The 21,105-nt window shown below is 45.1% G+C and overlaps 5 protein-coding genes across 5 annotated transcripts; 2 read left to right on the forward strand and 3 right to left on the reverse strand.

The window, feature by feature from the left end:
* LOC131284912 (uncharacterized) lies at positions 1-4,367 on the reverse strand. The gene is made up of 5 exons (XM_058313771.1): positions 4,348-4,367; positions 931-4,279; positions 445-843; positions 259-349; positions 1-176 (listed from the first exon to the last, which is right to left on the reverse strand). The coding sequence occupies exons 1-5, from the start codon at positions 4,365-4,367 to the stop codon at positions 97-99; spliced, it is 3,939 nt and encodes a 1,312-aa protein (XP_058169754.1). The 3' UTR covers positions 1-96.
* Positions 4,368-5,050: 683 nt separating this feature from the next.
* Positions 5,051-7,660, reverse strand: LOC131286197 (BOS complex subunit ncln). Its single transcript, XM_058315120.1, has 4 exons — positions 7,416-7,660; positions 7,080-7,267; positions 6,099-6,905; positions 5,051-6,025 (listed from the first exon to the last, which is right to left on the reverse strand). The coding sequence occupies exons 1-4, from the start codon at positions 7,582-7,584 to the stop codon at positions 5,534-5,536; spliced, it is 1,656 nt and encodes a 551-aa protein (XP_058171103.1). The 5' UTR covers positions 7,585-7,660; the 3' UTR covers positions 5,051-5,533.
* Positions 7,661-9,046: 1,386 nt separating this feature from the next.
* On the forward strand, positions 9,047-14,521 carry LOC131284913 (meckelin). Its single transcript, XM_058313772.1, has 8 exons — positions 9,047-9,260; positions 9,774-10,564; positions 12,006-12,635; positions 12,706-12,987; positions 13,058-13,204; positions 13,278-14,042; positions 14,115-14,202; positions 14,277-14,521. Exons 1-8 carry the CDS (start codon positions 9,047-9,049, stop codon positions 14,519-14,521), a joined length of 3,162 nt encoding a protein of 1,053 aa, XP_058169755.1.
* Positions 14,522-14,823: 302 nt separating this feature from the next.
* Positions 14,824-15,590, forward strand: LOC131287089 (nuclear cap-binding protein subunit 2). Its single transcript, XM_058316105.1, has 2 exons — positions 14,824-14,980; positions 15,077-15,590. Exons 1-2 carry the CDS (start codon positions 14,909-14,911, stop codon positions 15,494-15,496), a joined length of 492 nt encoding a protein of 163 aa, XP_058172088.1. The 5' UTR covers positions 14,824-14,908; the 3' UTR covers positions 15,497-15,590.
* Positions 15,591-15,599: 9 nt separating this feature from the next.
* LOC131287090 (coiled-coil domain-containing protein 134-like) lies at positions 15,600-16,562 on the reverse strand. Its single transcript, XM_058316106.1, has 3 exons — positions 16,379-16,562; positions 16,108-16,229; positions 15,600-16,042 (listed from the first exon to the last, which is right to left on the reverse strand). Exons 1-3 carry the CDS (start codon positions 16,536-16,538, stop codon positions 15,614-15,616), a joined length of 711 nt encoding a protein of 236 aa, XP_058172089.1. The 5' UTR covers positions 16,539-16,562; the 3' UTR covers positions 15,600-15,613.
* Positions 16,563-21,105: the final 4,543 nt, after the last annotated feature.

Genomic DNA, 21,105 nt, shown 5'->3' on the forward strand with positions numbered 1-21,105 from the left:
TTACAAATTAAAACATTTATTAATAATATCTAACCTTTTACTATAAAACATGCTTCAAAACAGACAAACATTACATCCATATCATCACAAGTCGGCTCATTGGCGCAGTCCTTCGATTGTTTTAATCATAAACATCAGTGACACGTCTGGACCGTTCAAAACCTTATACGAGCAGCCTGTATTGATGAAAAGATTGTCACATGAAACCGTTTGAGTTCGACGCTGTGAAGCACATAATGTCACAGTCAAAATACCTACCGATTGGAAGTAACAAAAAATCTCCTCCAACTGCCTTCACTTCAAGCTCATTGATGACGAACGTTAACGATCCATTTAGGACAAGGAATTTCTGAAACAAGAAGCATACAATTCGCAACGTTAAAAAGCAGACGACATAGGAACCAATGGAGCATACAATAGAAGTTAATCAAAGACTACGCCTACCAGATGGAAATTGTTCAGCCGCGTCATCTTCTTTTTGGCATTGGGTAGAAACCGAACGAATCCGAAGTTGTCGTACTTGGAATAGATGTAAAACGAGTACTCAATGTCACCCCGCCGCTGGAACGACAGATGGTCGATCGAACAGTGCGTGAAGCCCTGGATATCAATGGGCATCAGTTTCGCTTGCTGTTGCTGCTGGTTTTCCATCAACATGTACATCCAGTCCATGGCTTGCCGTTTGGCCGTCAGTATATCTTCGGTGGAGCCAACGGACGCACTTACGGCGGATTCTCCCCCTTTTTGGCCTCCGGGGTCACCGTCCGCTGTTGAAGAGACGGTCGCACTAGAACTAGGCTTTTGCCTGACTGGCGGAGGTATCGTTTCCGTTACATCATCGCTCTGGGAGAAAACGGGGAAGAAAATACATAGTAACTATCTCAACGGTATGCTCATTCGTGTTGTGCTAGAGGGATTGTCCTTCCTTACCGTCATCACCGCAGAAGAGAGTCCAGAATCGAGCGATTCACCATTGGCCGGACAGTGACCGTTGCCGTTTGCGGTAGCAGCTTCCGGCTGCTTTTCGGACCATGCGATCGTACGCTTTTTACCAGCTGACGTCTGGGTAGAGCCATCGGTTATGGGCACGGGAGGAATCCGGAACCCATCGTCATCAATTCTTGTCTCGGTCGAGATCGGCTTCTTGGTGGCCTTTTTCTTATCCTTCACGTTTTTCTTCGAGTTTTGTCTTTTTTTCTCTTGCTCTCCGTACAGGACCAGTAACTCATCAAACGTCGGCATGACATACTTTGGTTCGTCGTTCCTACTCAAAAGTGGATTGCGCATCAGTACCTGCTTCGACAGGCACCGTTTTCGGTTGCTCTTCCGAATGCCATCGCTTTCGACGTGCTGGCGCAGCTCATTCGATATGTCCTTCCAATACTTCTGCCCTTGTTCGACATTTTTAGGATCCTTTTTTGGGCGCCCTCGCCCTCGCCCTTGCCGTGGCACTGGTGGACGTTTGCCGCTCGTACCACTATCGATTCCATCCGACCCGGTTGATGATGATACTTCCCTGTCCTTTTCCGATGGCTCCGTATTTTGCTTTTCTTCGACGGGAGATTTAGGTTGGCTGGTACCGGCTCTTTTCTCCTCCTTATTCACGCTCATTTCGATAGCATCGTTTTTATTTTTGGCTCCTTGACCCTCCTGTAACCGTTTCAGGGTTGCCATCGATAAGCGTTCGATGATCACAGCCAGTTGCTTTGTCATGGGACGGCTGACAGGAACGCACTTCGGCTCAACTGCCGGCTGCGTTTCAGGGACCGCTTCGTCCTCTTGAGTCATCGGTAGCGGTTCGGGCGAGGGAATATTCTCGTCCAATTCATCCACCAACCCGGATTTCTCTCGTGGGAACAGCTTCCGACGTTGGCTACCCCGTTTCGATTTTGCGTCCTTCGTCTTTTGTGGCTGCTCAACGGCTTGGAAGTAGCTCTCCGTATCGTTATCAATACTCGGTTTAGCACGACGTCGTTTCGAGGGCACCACGATCGTCTCACGCCGTGCTTGATCGTCACCGTCGGCCGGTCGTTGTTGGGGTAATACCGGTTCCTCCTGGCTAACCAACCGATCGACAAATGAGGTCAATTTGAACGACACGTGATCTTGCGGAGAACTAACGCTCACAATACGTTCATGCGTTTTCAACACGTTTTGCCGCATTTCGCAAGCCGATTGCACACCAGGTTCTGATTCCTTCGGACAAGGTGAAACACTTCGACGTTTCCTTGATTTGCTTAGCTTGTCACTCTGTCGCTGCGGATCAGTCTCTTCCGTGGCCTGTGTCGGAACCTCCACCTCATTCGGAGTATTATTCGAGAGAGACGAGTCGTCGTTGTCGTCATCGCTGTCGTCGTTGTCGTCATCACAAAATGCGGACGGTGGGTCGTAAATGTCCATCAACACGGTGCGTGGTGTGTCAATGTTTGTGATGGCCATCGGGCTGCTGATGGTACGGTGTCCCGGTGATGCTATTGCATCCAAGTTCGTTTCCAATCGCCCATCATCCTGCCCCTGCTCCTGTTGGCTACTAACGTCGTTGGAACCATTTCTAGTCGAGTCTTCCATTACCATATTGACGGCGTCACTAATTGTCTTATTTTTTCTTTTGTCCTTCGGACTAGAAACGGGAGAAGGTACGGGCTGCGGGAGCGGTTGTTCTCTGTTTCGCTCCAACCTGTCCGTTTCTAACTCGTTCTGCTCTCCATTTTTCGACGGTGGATCATCCCCCCGTGGTACTGCACCGCGCCGAATGATATCGTCAAATGAAAGCGAACGTCTGGTCAAACTTTGCGGCCGGCACGGTGATCGATCCTCTTGATGCATTGCTTCCATTTGTTCCTCTATGGTCGGCCCTGTGCGTTCCGATTCTTCGTTAGTACGATTTGCTGGCAAGGACTCGACCTGCTCGTCGAACGCCTCAGATCGTGTTAGTTGTGATTTTCTCGTCTGCCCGGTTGGCATAGTGGCGGAACTGTTCAACGATGATTTTCTCAACTGTACGGTAGGCTTAGTGGGGCTCCAAACGGTACACACTAATTGTCCGTGCGATGTTCGATGCATATCCTTTCTCTGCTTCACTTTGAAATTTTCTTCTTCTGCTTCCTCACTGCTTTCATCCGATGTCACGTCGGAATGCCTTGGTGAACGGACATAAGCTGGAGACAATTCGCGTACACTTATTAGCTGCTCGGAAAAACTAACGCGATTCCGAGGAGACGGCGAAACAACCATTGGTTCAACCGATATCTTGGTGGTGCGTTTCTTCAGAATACTCTTTTGCGGCGTATATTCTACGCTTTCGTCTATACGCAGTGCTTCCACGGCCATGGATCGTTTCGGTTGCTGTTGACTTGCCGCCATGCTGGTTCTTTGCTGTTGATCTGTGAGTTTCCGCATCGATGGTGACCGATGCAACTTAAGCGCACTAAACGGAGAAGCCGTTCGCATCGGTGACTTGTGAACCGGACTTGGCGTTTCCGGAATGACTACCATCGCTCCGTCCCCCCGTGGTGGTGTGCTTTCGCGGGCGTCTCGATCGATGGCATCCGGCTGATCCTGGGTGGCCGGAACGGTGCCATTCAATTGCGCCTGAACAGCGTCGACTCGAGCGACCATGGGCGCTACACGTTCCTCAAAGATGGGTGATATGGTTTCCCTGATGCTCATGAAGTTGTCGTTACTTCTCTCTTGCTTTTCGCCCGGCTTCGGCGTGCTCGATACAATTTGGCGAATAATTTCGCACTTCATCTGATTAGCTCGCTGGCACTCTTTGATCAGCGTTTTCCGACTGAGGTTCGTGCCGGAGCTGGCCCGTTGCACCGGAATCCTACTTGGACTCAGCAGACGATGCACTGGGGAAGCCCTTTGCGAGGGAGGAGATTTTGGATTGCAATCCCGGCTGCCGGCGGTTGGCGTAGAAGAGGTCCCATTCTTCGAAGGAGTGATAAATGAAGCAATTCTATTATTGACTGAATGTGGCTGAACCAGAGCGATCCCGGGTGAAGCGTTGGTAGATGCCGTATCGGATGCTGTTTCCAATGCTGGCGCATCTGTAGCATCGTTTGTTTTGCTCGGCGATAGACTAGCCGCCAGTGGCTGAAGATGGTCAAGCCTAAAGTTGATTGGATTTTCTGCCCCATCGAGAAGGAGATTTAAGCGGGGTCTGCCAGCACCTTGCTTGCGTCGGATATAATCAATCAACATTTGACCGTCGGAAGAGTCCAACGCATTCTCGCGCATCAGATCGTCAATGTCAGACAATCTTATGGCCGGGAACCTTAAATAGAAAAACAAAACACAAATAAGGTAAAGGGAAACATTGCATGAACATTCGTTGTATGGTACTTTTGCTGTGAGAACGCCATTTTCCATTAGCTTGGGAGAGATGTTTTGTTCTGCAACAACAACACTTGGACTAAATTTTCACTATACTGCGAAGAAAAGTTCCACTGCAGACTATTAAACGTATTCACATAGATCGTATTCGCTATAACACGCGTTTAAACTACTATTGGAATTCTTATTTTTACTTGTTAGATAGTTTTGCTTGCAGCCTGTTTCCAACGGACGATGAACACTCGATTTCTTGCGCGTCGTGTTTTCTATATGCAGCGCTTCACAATCCAATTGACAATTTTGACAGTTATTTTTGAAAAAACACCAAGGTTACTTGTATGATGGTATACCTACCTTGGTAATAATTTTAAATGTGCAGTAAAACTGTTAGGCGAGAAATTAAAAGTAAAATGTGTTGGAACATTTAAATGAGAATAAAAATTATATTATCAACTTGGACTTAGATACTCATGCATCTCTTTGAAGCAGCAAAGATAACAAATCAGAGAAGATCTGGAAGCTTTCAACCATTGTCGATGTGCCCAATATGGTCAAAATAAAAAATACTGGCTACATTAGTACCGGTTATAGTAAAATATGCTAACTCGGTTGAGTGCTATACCCTATGCCCGGATTACGGATTGAGAAAGACGTAGATGAACTTTACAAGCTGTTGTACAAGGTCACCATCAATCAGAGAAAACATGTCTGTTTACTTTGCACAAATCGTCGTCGACCCAGCTTCGATTGGCAAATTCGTTTTATTTGGTTTTGTTCGGTTCGTTTGCACTCGTCGATACGCTGAGAGAAAAGCGAATTTCCTTTAGAAGCCGTCGAGACACGTTCGAACGGAGCTAATAAATAGAACAAAGGAGATGAGAGAGTAATGCTAACTGTGAAAATGTGGAAAACCAAATGAGAAAACTGGACCACACAACAACTTGGCTAGGGGAGAAGGGGACTAGGTGTTGCACCGTGTAACATTTGGGAAAGGTTTTGCACAACGCTACAAAATGGAACCGATATCCGTCTCGATGAATGATGTGTGTATTGCATTGGTGTGAAGAACTTTCCGCTATAGTCTCAAAGATGGTTCCGAACATGAACGCCTAATGCAACACAAGGAAAATAAAAACATATTCTTTAAGCTAAACTACCCGCACCTACAGATGATTGATATAACTGTCTGTCCGGCTCAGTTCACTTTGGTTTTCACTACCGTCATGCGACACACGAAACCGTACAGCTTGTGAAAGTGGAAGATCGCAAAGTAGATCGACGTCAGATACAGGCAAATCATGAACGTCAGGAAAAGGTCAAAGATAGCCGGCTTGACGTTGTAGATGTTGAGTAGCGCGTCGCGGTCATCGTACAGCATAAAATCTGGTTCGCGGGCGTCCGGTTTTTCGTAGGTTAACTTCACATTCCGGAGGTACTTTTCGAAAGCGTATTTGAGATCGTTGTTCTGATGCGTCGAACGGATGTGCAACCAAGGCAAAATGTGTTCCCGGGTGATGGCCATCGACCCGGTGAATATCTCCCCGGCGGAACCATCGTCAGCAGGTACGTTGTAGATGTGGCTGGCCAGCGCTTCCGCGATGATCTTCACGTTACGTTCCAGCGCCTCCAGCTGCTCCTCGGTCGTATCGTCTTCGAAGATTGTGTTCCGAAGCGGATCTTTGTGGCTCTGCACGAGAAATGGAAAAACGAAACGAAGATTGACGTACCGTAGGATATACGACCCACGGCATGTGACTTACCTTTACGTTGGAAATCGTGAATGCCGGCATGCGTTTCATGCTGAATCGCTCGTGTTCCCAGGCCAGTAGAGTGTCTGCAAGGTTGATCTTTTTGTGCACTCCTTCCACGGTCACATTTCCATAGCGCTGGGCAACCGTTCGTAGCGTCTTGTAGAAACTGTTCATCGAGGTACCCTCTTTCGGGGGCTTGGAAACGTGCATGTAGATGTTATCATTCGCCAGCAGTTTGCCGATCGTGTCAAGACAAATGACGAACTCAGCATGCTGTATTTGCACGTTCTCGTCCAGGTTCGAGTCGAGCCATTTCTTCATGCCTTGGAAGTTGAGCAGCACACCGGATTCCGAAACGAGAAACATGAGCCGATATTTGGGGATGGTGGCGTGCAGTTTGCTGAAGAGCTCCACCAGCGTCAGCAGGACGGCCACATCCGCGTTACTTTGTCGTGTATTGGTAAGCCCGAACGTGTCGAGATGGGCGGTCACGATGATTAATGGCAGCTTGCCTTCACCATCGAGCGTTTTGCTCGGCTTGGTCGGGGCCAGTTCGCCTTGAATGATCGGTATCTTCGATTGCTTGTTGATGGCATGGGATGCACCGGATACGACGACCTGGTAGCCGTTGGCCGATATCGAACCGAACATTTCGCTCAGGGCGGATTCCCGTTTCGGTGCGTTCTGCTTATGGCTGCGTACGGCGGTACGCGTTACTTCATCGATGATTACATTCAGCTTCGGATTGAACTTAGAAAAGTACACCGGTATCGGAACATCCTGCATCATCATCGCCTGCTCAAGTAGGTGAATGTGCTATTGTGAGAAAAAAAAATCCCGATCAGTACGCAGCTACCTTGGATCAATTTTAATCCTATTAGTTCCCTTGCGCCGGGTTACTTCATATGACTAATTCGATTATGGAATCTCACACGAATTGAGAACAGTGACCCAGTGGATGGCAAATGTAAACCCGTGGTCACAACTTACCTGTTTGTCCTCCAAACTAAGAGCGGTTGTATCTTCCGGTAGGAGCACTACCAGACCGCCTGCTTTGGCACGAATTTCTCGAAAGTGATCGATGGTCATATCCTGCAAACGGGTCAGCACACAGTGTCGCGACGTTTGCCAGGTGTACAGAGATTTGGCTTCCAAATTCAACGCCGATGCACGGCAACCTAACGCCAGGCAGGGAAAGACAAAACGAACCATGTTAATGCACACGTTAATCAAAAGTTAATTAAGCGACGTCGTTGGGACGGCGACCGTACTAGAGGCCGGAACACTCCCCTAACCTCAACCTAAACTGCACGGCAAAATACCTACCGTAGGGGACCCCGTGAACGTCGTACTGTGACATCCGCTGTACGCCAAACTCGCTGGCCGCAAGAACCGGATTGGAGGAGCATATGATCAGGATCGGTAGCGTTATCAGCAGATAGTACGGCAGCCCACCGCGGAACAAGTCGGCAAAGTTATCTGCTTCTTCAAACATCCTCAGTGTCGTAACTTTTGTACCCCCGGTTCGTAGTGTAGGGAATAAATTCACAGATTTATGATCACCCCCCGCGTTGGTTATGGTTGGCACGAGCGGACACCTGCTATCGCGGATACGATTGAATGCCGAATGGCACCGTTTTATGTGATGAAAGTACAGCGGAAAACTTTCCGTGGGAAAAATTTATTCGTCGTCCGACGAGAAATTGGATCGAACGAGACGGGGAACGAAAATGTCAACAATGACAGTTGACATATGGCCGAGACGGCCCAAGAAGCCACGAAACAAGGTGAATGCAATGTAGAAGGTGATGCTTCTAACATCCTCGTGGCAACCATATTGAAATGGGGCTATGACAATCGCTTTTGACGATAAATATTTATTCTATATTGTGGTGTTAATGGCAACATGGCAAATTCTACGGACTGTCCAAATTCTGTGTTTAGTGTAACATAGTAGTTTCCATAGTCAAGATATCTCACACAATGACGAATCCCTTTTCGTTCGGATTTTAATCTGTCTTGATAGTTCAGTGAATTCAGCAACAGTTCAGCGAATATTTATTCTTATTTTGTTTATTGAGAATGCCTGTTTTAAATTGAGAAATGATATTTATTGATAATGCCACATCGAGATTGTTTATTGGGCTAGTGAAGGATCTGTCGGGGCGGTCCGCGACAGCCGAGTGGTAGGGCCGGTTAGAAAATCGGCCCATGAGCACCGAGGCTCACCACCTCGACGGCGTGAGTTCGAATCCCAACCGAGACCGGACCCTCCCCTGTACGAGAGGACTGAATATCCACGTACAATAGGGAAACAACTGGACTGGAAAATTTATACAAAACAAACAAATAATTTGAATTATTTTGAATCTGAATGCGAATTATAAATGTAGGATGCAGTTTTTAGTCAAACTTTTTGCAGAATAAAGTGTAGTAAGTTCATATGATCACTAGACTAACTTGGTTGACTATTGTTTATTACGCTATTTTGAGAAGAGTCTATTTATCTCCTTATGGGACAATCATGGAACACGTGTTACAGGTGTTACTTTTGGAATAGTATTATTCGGTACAACAACAAAGTCTGAATTGAAATGTACACGAGCACCAGCCCCTTTCTGCCGGGTGTTTGATTCAACATGGCATTGGGGAGGATTGGATTGTATTTGCACAAGTTAGTAACCATAGTAACGGAAACTAAACAAACGTGCCCCCTTGTTTACATGGGTCAAGTCCAGCTTTCCTTAGGTTTTCCCTCGGTAAGGCAATGCAGTCGGCTGCAGATAGTTGTCGAGTCAATACGAATCCTTCCGGGCACACGACTCACACGGGAGTCAAGTGAAAGTGAAAGCACCATTATTTATTCGCCTAAGATGGACATTTTTCAAAAAGGACCCTAGTGTGGCCGATGCATGATGGAGCTTAGCCAAGGCAATTTCAATTCGATTCTAAGGCCGATGCCTCAGATGTTGTCTAGGTGGAGAATATTTATATTGCTTGTGCTCGCGTGTAGTGAATTGTTCTTCATAGCAAAGGCGGACTTTTACAACTCGAACGACGTGCAGCTGTACGCCACGCCCGACGGGTGTCGCACCAACGAGTACTTCGATTTATTTGCCATGAAGTGTGTGGTGTGCGACGACGGATTGCACCTGATACCGGGAAAGGACAGTGAGTATAAGAGAGATTTGCATTCCGAGTTCAAAACTTTTCGATCGTTGGCCTTATCGATTAAACAAGCTTGAACTGTTGCAGTTGTGTTTAAAAATAAGAATAAAATTATATGGTCAATATTTTGAGCCCCATGCCCCCATGGGAACTGTTTTGGAGATGATGATTCAATATTCATCGAAATGATACTTGCACGTCACTTATTCAGAGACATCGTTTAAATCTTGAACTTATGGATCTGGTTTGAGACGCAAAGTATTTTGTTAGTTGCAAATGAGGTGTACGTTGCGTATATTACGAATAATAAATAGAAAAGTATGTAGTTTTTGCAGTTTAACAATTTTTATTTTTATCTTCTACACACATTTTGGTCTGGTTACATATTATTCAACATTGTTCATCATTATATTTATATACTAAGACACTGTTAAATTGCCTTTGACCTCATAAAACATAGTATTTTACCAAACCAATAAGATGCAGAAAGGTCACAAACCATTCCGGTCTTTACAGAGCTATCCTGCACGTGCAACGATCAGTCCGTGGCCACACGCGACCATGACAGTGTCCTTCAGCGGCCGGTTTGTCAAAATGTGAGTGAATTCTTCGCCCAGTTCGGTGCGGGCGAGCGGATCGACACGGTCAACTTTTGCAAAACCATCCAAATCGGCGTCATCAACACGACCAAGTCGTCCCGCACGGTGTACCAGCGGCGCCGGACGTTCCCACCCGGCACCGAGCGGTCGGTTTGCGAGTGCGACCTAAAGGCCAACGCGCTCTACATCGAGCCGGATGTTGTGCGCCCGCTGGGACCGGGCGAATCGCGCGCTGCCCATAACTTCTGCCTCCCCCAGTCGCTGCTCCGCGACGTGCAGCACTTTCCGGCGTTCAGCTTGAATCGGTTCCTGCACCAGAACCGGCAGAACGTCAACGTGTACAAAAATATCAAATTCTTAATAGTGTTTTGTCATGTGATCCGGAGCATGCGACATTGCCAGCAGTTGGCGAATCTGTGCGTCCTCAGTTTCTACAGCCTGGACTGGTACTCGCCGTGTGCCATTTTCTACACGTACCAAACGTACGACCTGACCGCGCTAGGGGCTGCCGGTAGCGGTGCCAGTGTCCCCAGTGTGGTCAGCGCTAGCCAGAGCTATCTGGCCGGGGAGGGCGGTGGCGGTGGTACGGCGTCCAAGCTGGGGCCCGAAGTCGTGCAGCCTGGATTGTTCTATCGTCGCGGAAAGTACGTTGGCGAGCTGCTGGAAAAGTATTTGGACTACAGTTATGACAACGATGTTGCGAAGCAGGTATGTTGGTAGGGTCAATGGTGACGAAAATAGGGCACCAAATGTTACATCCTCGCGTTGAAAACGGAAAGTTCCTAAGGGCTGAGGGCAAGTCCTCCTTCTCTGCACCAAATGTGCCAGTTAACTCGTGCCTGTTAAATATGCGAATCCCCCTCATTTGTTTTGGTGCTATATAAACCTTCATTAATAAAGGAAACTAGCCACTCATTTGGCCTAGGACAGAAAGCGGTACGGTAATGTATGCGCTGCAATTAATTTTAACGATAAAACTGTTTTTCTTATGTTTCCTTCCACCGTTGACATGGCTTAATTGTGGGTCAAATTTGAACTCATGCGGCGGGCAGTACAATCTGGGGTGTAAAACCAGGTCGAGAGCTCCCTAGTAGCACGTTAAGAAGATTCTAAACATGACACAAAGGTTAGGGACCTTCGTTTGGTGCGGTAACACGCTTTGACCCACATCCCCAAAATTGAGAACTTATTAGAATTGTCCACTTCGACCTGAAAGCGCGAAGGAATCGTCAACATTAACAAATCATTTTTCATTCCTGATACCGTCTTCAGGGCGTTGATGTGTGATCCTATCATAGCCCATCCGTAGAGTGGATAGAGAGTAAAAGCGGTGCCTAATAATTAATGCCCTGTGTGCTCCGCGAGGTCCTTGGTGGACAGTAATCAATCCGCCTCGCATGGTAAATGTTTTCACCGAGTTGAAGGTCAATGCTAGCTGATCCTCCTGAATATTTGAGCAAATCACATACCCCATTCATAATGCAATCATGGTGCAGGAGGCGCCCAACAGCCGCACCACGCCAAACCATTTATCGGGAAAATTAAACCAACCCCGTCGAGCCTATATTGTTGGTTGGGCTTGAATGTATAAAATAGAGAACACGGTTGAGCTGGGATCTAGTTTTGCAGAAAGGGAAACTATTGAACAAGGTTAGTTCCCTTGGTAACTTCCGATTCGATGGATTCATTTTTGTTTTCGACGTGGTCCGGATACGTCCATCAATCAAGTAAACATTGTTAAATCAATTGAACTTTAATTCAGCATCCTCTAGTACGGCCATGTTGGTTGAAGATAATGCAAGTAAAAAAGAAAAATGTCCTAACAAAATAAAAGTACAGAAAATGAACATATTGTACTTAAAGGTTTTAAGTGCTCTAGGGTTTTCTTATCGCCGTCCTCTAATCTTTGCGTTGGGCTTTCACTTGCTTGCCATTTACTTTTTTTCAAGATAGTTCATTTGCGAGTGCACTTGTACACTCTATTCCAGTGGAGTAGCTAAAGCCTAATATCATTGAACACGCGACATGCAAATGTCGCCGGTAAAAGCTCACGAATCATTGCACATGCACACAAGCGGGTCGTCCAGTACGGGTAAAGTGGAGCGCACTACTTTTCTAACCCTTCCGCCCGAATCGATTATCGTTCCAGATAAACAACACCCTCAACCTTACCCTGGTGAGCTACGATTTGTACGGTAATTTGCGACAATTTCGCGAAATGCACTTTGCCGACGTAAACCTCTGCGAACGGTACGACGTCAGTCAGGAGCAGCGGATACGCTTCGGCCAGAACTATCGGCGCAAATGTCGGCTAACGGTGGACCGGCTCGTGGAGGACTTTCGGGAGGTGGAGTTTCTGTCGTTGTATGTGAATTTTTACGAACAGAAAGTTCGACTCATGCGCCCGGTGCCGGTGCTGATAAAGGACGCCTTCGCTCAGAACGATGGTGATGAACCGGAACGGTGGCAGCTGGTTAAGAGGTTTCTCCTGGTGGACACCCTGTCGGGGCTGAACGAATTACACAAACCGCCACTGTACGGGGAGGTCGATGTGAAGAATCAGTTCTTCTTTCTACGCTACGTGACGAAGATCGACATCGAGTTTAAGCTACATCCGGATCATGGAAAGCATCCGAACCAGATTTCGGTACCGTTGGTACGAATGGAGTACGCACTTCTCAACACAACAAACGCACGGGTTCCGTTCTATGGAAGTACGGTCGAGTTTCAATTCAGCGTTTCTTTTACGAAGACTTACAGCTACACCTCTTTGCTCGAAGTGAGTAAAGCATCCAAATGTTTCCTTCTGACGTTTTTTTTTAATAAATTCGTTGCGTTCTTTTTCCCAGATCCTACTTCCAATCTTCATACTACTCGCCTTTTCTATGACAGTTTTTCAATCGTACTGCTACAAATTACGCCAAAGCAAGGAATACTATGATATGGAAATTTTCTGGAACTTTCTTATCTACCTTGGCTCGTACCTGGGAACGGCTTTCCTAGTAGTTACGGCTATCATAGTCCTTCATGTGCTTTTCATTTACAAAACACAAAGCACCATTCACCTGTTGCTACCGTTGGAAGTCCAGAATGTAGTGGAGGTGTTTATTTACGTCGGATTTAGTCTGAAGGTAGGACAGAAATAAAAAAATTACAAAACGAATAACACTTTTTAATGCCAAATCATCTTCCTGCTTCTAGTTGATAAAACTCATACGAGTTTTTTTCTACATGGCGAATGTGGACATTTTCTTCATCGACTGGGAACGACCGAAAATATTCGATATAGGCACCATGAGTCAAAGAGTCCACCAATTGGATACACCTTCCATTGCATCCAGTACGAATGTGAGTTGATCTACTCGGGTAAACCACGTCTGATGTTGACCCAATATACTATTCATGCTGCTTTTATTTACAGACCAAACCGACTTCTTCTCACGATAGTGTTTCGGCTTGGCGGAATTACTTCATTGCCAACGAGTGGCAGGAACTGGCGACCAGGCGAAAAATTTCCATGTTCGCCCACATCGTACTGCTGGCGCTTGTGTTTGTTATATTTGGGTTCGAAAACTGGTCTTCCAATGCGTTCCAGCTGCATCTGTACCGCAACGAAGAAGCACTGGGAAAGCCTGACAAGGTGCTTCTCGTAGCCGTAGGTGTTTTGATATATGCTACGGTGTACGTGGTGCAGCGGCTGTATAGTTTCCTCATACACGATCGGTTCATCGAAAACGCCATCCAGCAGTTTATCGACGTTGCATCGATCGCGAATATATCCGTGTTCATACTGAGTATGGAGTCGTACGGGTACTATATTCACGGACGTTCGCCGCACGGATTCTCCGACACGGACATGTGCTCGATGATTATGCAGTTCAAGCGCGAGGAGGAAAATCTCTGTGGAAATCGAGGGCTGCTGCCAGGATCCGAGCAGCAAACGTACTCCATTTTGGTGCCAAAAAACCTGCGAATGTTCTACGACAAACTCATAACGCCGCTGCGAAACTCTTCGTCGCTCGGGCCGCACCAGCATCTGAACCAGCCGCAGTTGATTGGAAGTGCTAAAATGAGCACGAGCGAGGTATTTACCAGTCCTGGTGGAGGTCGTATGGAGTACAACTTCGAGCGCACCATACTGACATATTATAACGTAAATCGATTCTTTGCGGCTTTTGTAGATCACGTAGGTTTTGTTTTATTATTCTATCGGTTAATGTTGGCAATATGATCTTCTACCTTGATTTTTATTTTTCAGGCACTAAAAGATGTTGATTATATTATTCAAGAAAGGAGCATTTTGGAAAACATATTGAACTGTGAATTTCAAAGCTATGTGACAGAGAGTAAGTTGAACTGAACGGAAATTTGCCTCGACCTGCTCCAAATGGTGTAACTAATGTGCTTTTATTTTTGGCAGATAAAGGCGTTTTCTATATCGACAACGGCCACTCGTTCGATCAAATTTTGTTCTACGGAAATGAGGGTATATTCTTCCAGGTTGAGCTGTTGTTGTTCTGTTGCGTGGTGCTGTTGTCTGGAAACTATCTGTCAGCAATCATCGTCATCGGAATCGTATTCAAGTGTTTCGAAGTGGTGATGAATTACGTACTCAAAAATAATCTTGCCAAGAAGACGCTTATTGATAAACGATTTTTAATATGATTGTGTTAGCTGACGCGTTTGGTTTTTGAAATAAAGTAAGAGTGATACAGCAATAATTCGATTTTGAACCATTTATGTGATCGTGTTATTGTGTTTTTACATTTTAGTGTCAATCTACTGTAAATAAGATCTATCAGAAAATTTTGAAATCGTTCACGTGGTTCCTTTTTCGCGCCTTATTTTATCGACCTGTCTTTTCATATAAACCTTGTGAAGCATTTTAGTTGCTATTTTTACTCACAGAGGTCGTGGCGGTTGGTGATGCCTGTTAACTGTCAGTCTCAAGTTTGTTTTGATAGCAATTGGCCTGCCATTGACGAACAGATTCAGTCGAGTGTTCGGCATCGTGAAATTTGCAACATTTGCAACAGTTTGAAACCATACGAGATGGCTTCCCAGATTTCATCCGTGCATACACCATCCGTTGCACTTAGTAAATATCGCGATCAACACTTCAAGGTAAAAACTATAGGGAAAGCTTTGCCGCGTCAAAGAAGCTGTGTGTGTAGTGTTTACATTGATCTTGGACTAAATGCGCTTTCCATGTTCTTTTAGGGTTCTCGTCACGAGCAGGAAAAACTGCTTCGTCTTTCCTCAACGTTGTACATAGGCAATTTATCATTCTATACGACCGAGGAACAGATACACGAACTATTTTCACGTTGTGGCGACGTCCGGCGCATCATCATGGGATTGGACAAGTTCAAGAAGACTCCGTGCGGTTTCTGCTTCGTAGAATATTACGCGCGGATGGATGCGGAAAGCGCAATGCGTTATATTAACGGTACGCGGTTAGACGATCGTATCGTGCGTGTCGATTGGGATGCAGGGTTCGTGGAAGGTCGACAGTACGGTCGTGGCAAAACCGGCGGCCAGGTGCGTGACGAATATCGACAGGATCACGATCTGGGACGTGGAGGCTACGGAAAGATGGTGCAAATGGGACAGCTCGGTGCACCGACGATGCGGGACTGAAGCGTTCAGCGCTAACTCTAACATAAATGAAACTACTTTGTAAATTTTCCATAAGTATATTTAAGAACATGAAGTCCTTTTTAACAACCGCGAACAGGTGTGTGTGTTTGTGTATGGTCATAGTTCAGTCTTCGGAGGCGTTATTGAAGGTCCTTTTTTCGTTTTCGTTTTGCTTTTCTTTTTCGCTTTTACGTTTTCCCCACTGGTAGACTGTGCTGCTTCTCGGTAGGGATTCACGTAGCTGTCGGTCCGCTGGTCTTCGTTAATTTCCTGATTCAATAACCCAAGCAACTCGACCGACTTGTCGTCCAAGATGTGGTCAAATGATTTTGAGTAATTTAGTGCCTGGGTCATCAGTTCTCGCCAATCTGAAACAGGCTTCAGAATACGGTAAGACATGTCTGGGAAGTGTAATACCAACTCCGCGAAAAGACATGTGTTCTCCAGGTACTGTGCCAATGCGTTGATCAGCTCCTGTATTTTGGGAAACTCCGATTCAGCCGTAATGTTATTCCCACGTAGTTTTGCTCCTTCCTCACGGATTAACTAGAAACATGTTGAATGATTCATTTAAAAAACTGGCTCCAAACGCCAATCACAAACATGCTTACCCTCAGTACCTCGTCGATACCAAGCTTCAATAATTTATACCGCTTCGCGTAATCGTCGATAGATTGTAGGTGGTTTACCAACAATTTATGCTCCTCCCGTTTGCGGACAAATATTTTCGAATCTAGATAAGTAGAGCATTAAGGAAAACGTGTCGTTTGCCGGGTGATAAGAAAAAGGGTCAATCTGTTCGATAAGAGATCATTGACGTGTCGTTTTGATGATCGACAGATACCCGTCTATACGATTCGATTTACCAATTGAAAAGGATACACACTTTCTCGTTGATCATTTTGGTCAAATCCAGCTCGGGAACTTTTTCAACATCTTTTGCCGAGTCGGCTAAACATGATGTTTTCGATTCACCGGCAAAAGTTAAGATTATGGTCCAAATAAACACACTTGATAGTACTGACGATGGAATTCTACCCATCTTTAGGAAGACAAGTAGAACCACAATTTCTTGTAGTGTAACTTACTGATTAATTTAAGATTCCAGAATTGAGACAAACTAACAGCAGCATCTAGCTGGTAAAAGATTTGGTGTGAAACTGTTCAAAATATCAGATTTTCCGCTTGACACAGGTCAGACCTTTCTGAGCGGCTTGTCAATTGTAAAATTGTTTACATTCATTATGTCAAATATTTACTTAAACGACCTGAAATTTCTGCATCTTGAGCGCTGGCCACCTTCGAGCATTGTAGGAATCTTGAGTGGCGGCCATCTTTATTGAACATACCTTAATCCAACGGAAAACACGTGTATTCAAAAATTGCAAAAGAAAAATTAATAAACATTTATGTAATACAACCTACCAATTAAGCATATACATTTGTTGTTGTACGCATATTGAAGTTAACTCGTTAATTCGTAGAACAAGCTTCCTGCATTAGTAAAAATTCTGCGAACACTAAATTGGGTTCAAAAACTGTATTTGCTACAGCTTCCTGCGGGTAGTTACTAATTTACTGCAATCAATCGTAATATCTGAAGTCGCATAGTTTACGGTACCGTATGAAATGCTGGTCAGATTTTTCACACTATTTTGAAATGGAATCGATTTAATTGATGACTAAATTATAGTCCCAAATAGCCCTCATATACGATCAATATTAGGGATAGTGCAGGTATGGCGTCGAGGTTAACCTTTTCTTGTAATTGTAGAGTCTGGGTTGTTAGAAATAAGCACCGTTTAGCACACCTTAGTTATAACTACCTTGTGTAGACATTTCTCTGCTTGGAGAGTTAAGGATCTGGCATCACTGTTGTGACGACCAGAACGGTATATAAACCGATGCGCGTGAAGTATTATTTGTAGTCGTAGCAAACCGTGGAATAAAGCTCAAAACTGTATTTCGTATTCTCACATTAACAGGTTATGGGCCCAGTCTAAAAAGGCTTCTGTTGAAAAATGGCTTATCAAGTAGTGCTACCTCGTTTGGGAAATGACAATTTCGAAATCTGGAAATTCCGCTTGGAGATGGAATTAATCCGCCAGAATTTATTGTCTTACATTTCTGAGGCCAAACCGGAAGAGGCGAATGCACAGTGGATAGCCGGAGATGCGAAGGCTCGTGCAGTTATAAGTTCGACTGTCGAGGACAGCCAAGTGGTTTATATTTTAAATAAAACCACGGCAAAGCAGATTTGGGATACTCTTTGTTCGGTTCATAAGAGTAGTGGACTCCCGTCGGTGCTGTGCGTATTACGGAAATTATGCACATTGAGGTTATGTGAAGGTGGGAATCTTCCGGATCACCTAAGTGAAATGATCAAATTACACACGCGTCTGCAAATGATGGACGAAGGGCTTAAAGATCGTGTGTTCATGGCGATGATCTTGTCAAGCCTGCCGCCTTCGTACGGTAATTTAATAGTGGCGTTAGAAAATCGTCCGGAGGTCGAATTGACCTCGGACTTCGCGATGAACAAGTTACGCGAAGAGTACCGAAGAAGAACGGAAAATGAAGATGGCAGTGCATCGGAAGATAAAGCCCTTCATACGGAATCGTCCAAACCACAAGGTAAGGTTTGCTATCACTGCCGGAAACCAGGACATGTTCGAAAGAACTGTTTCTTATTGAAGAAACATAAAGTCGGGCAAAGAGCGTTTGCCAATTTTTCATCGGCTAAGTGCGATGGGTGGATCATCGATAGCGGTGCCAGTAGGCATATGTGTAGTGATCTAAAACTAATTAAAAGTGTTGTGAAGCATCGGGCGAATGATGCAGTTGCCATAACTTTGGCGGATGGAAAAATCATCAAATCAGCAGGAATTGGACATGGCGTGATTCGCGGCGTAAATGACAAAGGAATTGCTAGTGAGATTGTGTTAAAAGACATTTTATATGTTCCTAATTTAAACACTAATCTATTGTCAGTGTCCGGTTTGTGTGCTGAGGGTTACGACGTAAGGTTTACGAACAACCTTTGTAACATCATTAAAAGTGACCGAGTTGTAATTCAAGGCTTTTTGAATGGGAACATATATGTGCAACATCAACTCTCGGCTTATGTAGTGCGTACGGGGCAGCATGTGGACAATTGCTGGCATTTGTGGCATAAGCGTTTCGGACACAGAGAAGATTCTGCTGTGAAATTGCTGTTTGACAGTAATTTAGTGAAAGGTGCGAAAGTGCGTTCGTGTCCCGAAAACTTTAGTTGCGAAACGTGTTTGGAAGGTAAGCTTTCACGCACTAAGTTTCCAAAGGCGTCAGAACGTCAAACTAAAGGCATATTAGATTTGGTGCATAGTGATGTCTGCGGTCCAATGCCAGTTAAAACGCCAAGTGGAAACAGATACTTTGTTACCCTGATAGACGATTTTAGCCGATATACAAAAGTATATTTGGTTAAGTCTAAAGCCGAGGTACCGGATAAATTGATCGATTTCGTTATTCTTATGCGTAACCAGTTTGGCAAGATTCCGAAAATAATACGGTCGGATGGAGGTGGGGAGTATGTGAACGATAAACTAAGAGCTTTTTATCGGAAGCACGGCATTCTAATGCAAACATCCACTCCATACACGCCACAACAAAATGGTGTCGCAGAAAGAAAGAATCGTTACCTGCAGGAAATGGCGACAGTGATGTTGTTGGGTGCCAAGTTGGACACAAAATTCTGGGGTGAAGCGGTGCTGTGTGCTACTTATTTGCAGAATAGATTGCCTTCAACTGCTGTTAACAGTACTCCGTTTGAAAAATGGTTCGGCAGAAAACCGCAGGTGGATCATCTTCGTGTGTTTGGTTGTGATGCATGGGTACACATCCCAAAACAAAAACGGGAAAAGTTCGTTAGCAAAGCGAAAAAGCTAACGTTCGTAGGATATTGTGAACAACAAAAAGGTTACCGTTTTGTGGACTTGGCAGACGATCGAATTACAATAAGTCGTGATGTGAAGTTCTTAGAAAAAGAAATAAGGAACAAACAATCGGTCAGTGCAAGTGAGTGTGTCGAGCCTAATGTCGCAGTAGTTTTCGACGAAGTTAACGAAAAGGGAAACACTGAGAAGTGTGTAGTGTCGAACAATGTGGATCTTTCCGTACGATCCACTAGTTCCGACGACTCAATGTTCCTCGACACCGTTGCTGACTTCCCAGAACAAGTGGACGAACACGACAACGAAAAGGAAGCGGTGATACCAGTTCGGCGCAACAGGGGAAAGCTGCCGGGTCACTTGGACGGGTACGTGCTTGGTATGGCGAAGGTGATCGTCGAAGAAGAACCAAAATCATGGCGTGCGGCGATGGACTCATCGAATGCTGTTTCTTGGAAGGCTGCTATGGACGACGAACTGAAGTCGCATAAAAAGAATGGCACATGGGATTTGGTGGAACTACCGGTTGGTAAGAAAGTCATTGGAAGTCGCTGGGTTTTTAAGCGGAAAATAAATGAAAAAGGAGAAGTAATTCGTTTCAAAGCGCGGTTAGTAGCGCAGGGTTTTAGCCAGGTTCACGGTACCGACTATGATGAAACTTTTGCCCCTGTGACGCGATACAATACGGTGCGTACACTGCTAGCAATTGCAGGAAGAGATAAATTGTACGCAAAACATCTTGATGTAGCTACAGCGTATCTACACGGTAATATAGATGAGGAAATATATATGCGTCAACCAGCTGGTTATGAAATAGTTGGTCAAGAAGGAAAAGTTTGCCGTCTAAGAAAAAGCATCTATGGTCTGAAGCAGTCGGCAAGATGTTGGAATATAGCTCTTTGTAATGTAGTTGAAAAACTAGGGTTTATTGCAAGTGAAGCAGATCCATGTCTTTTCATACGTGAAAACAAGGCCGGAATAACATATTTGGTGGTATATGTAGATGATTTACTAATTGTTTGTAAATACGAAAGTGAAATAACGAGTATCTACAAGAAATTGAAAGACCATTTTGATATCAATATGTTAGGTGAAGTTAAAAACTTTCTAGGGCTTCAGGTATCACGAAATAGTGAAGGTATTTTTAGTCTTGGCGCTCAAAATCATATCGATGGATTGATTGTAAAACTTGGACTAACAGACGCTAAAGTGGCGAAGACACCAATGGATGAAGGTTATTTCCGAGATGAAGAACCAAGTGCGACCTTGAAAGAAGGTACGCAGTATAGGAGCATTGTAGGCAGCCTGATGTACATTGCAAATTGCGCTAGACCTGATATTGCGGCATGTGTTGGAATACTCGGAAGAAAGTTCAGCGAACCAACCGAAAAGGATTATGTAGCGGCAAAGCGAGTGGTAAGGTACTTGAAAGGTACAAGGAATTGGCTTTTACATCTCGGAGGCAAATCGCATCAAACACTTGAAGGATTTTCGGATGCAGATTGGGCAGGAGATGTTAATAGTAGGAAATCTACTACAGGGTTTATGATCCTTTACGCAGGAGGAGTAATCTCATGGACAAGTAGACGTCAGAGTTGTATAAGTCTATCATCTATGGAGGCTGAATATTGCGCACTTACTGAGGCATGTCAGGAAATAGTATGGCAAAGGCGTCTCCTA

This window comes from Anopheles ziemanni, chromosome 3 (assembly GCF_943734765.1).
Source record: "Anopheles ziemanni chromosome 3, idAnoZiCoDA_A2_x.2, whole genome shotgun sequence".
NCBI classification, from domain to species: Eukaryota; Metazoa; Arthropoda; class Insecta; order Diptera; family Culicidae; genus Anopheles; species Anopheles ziemanni.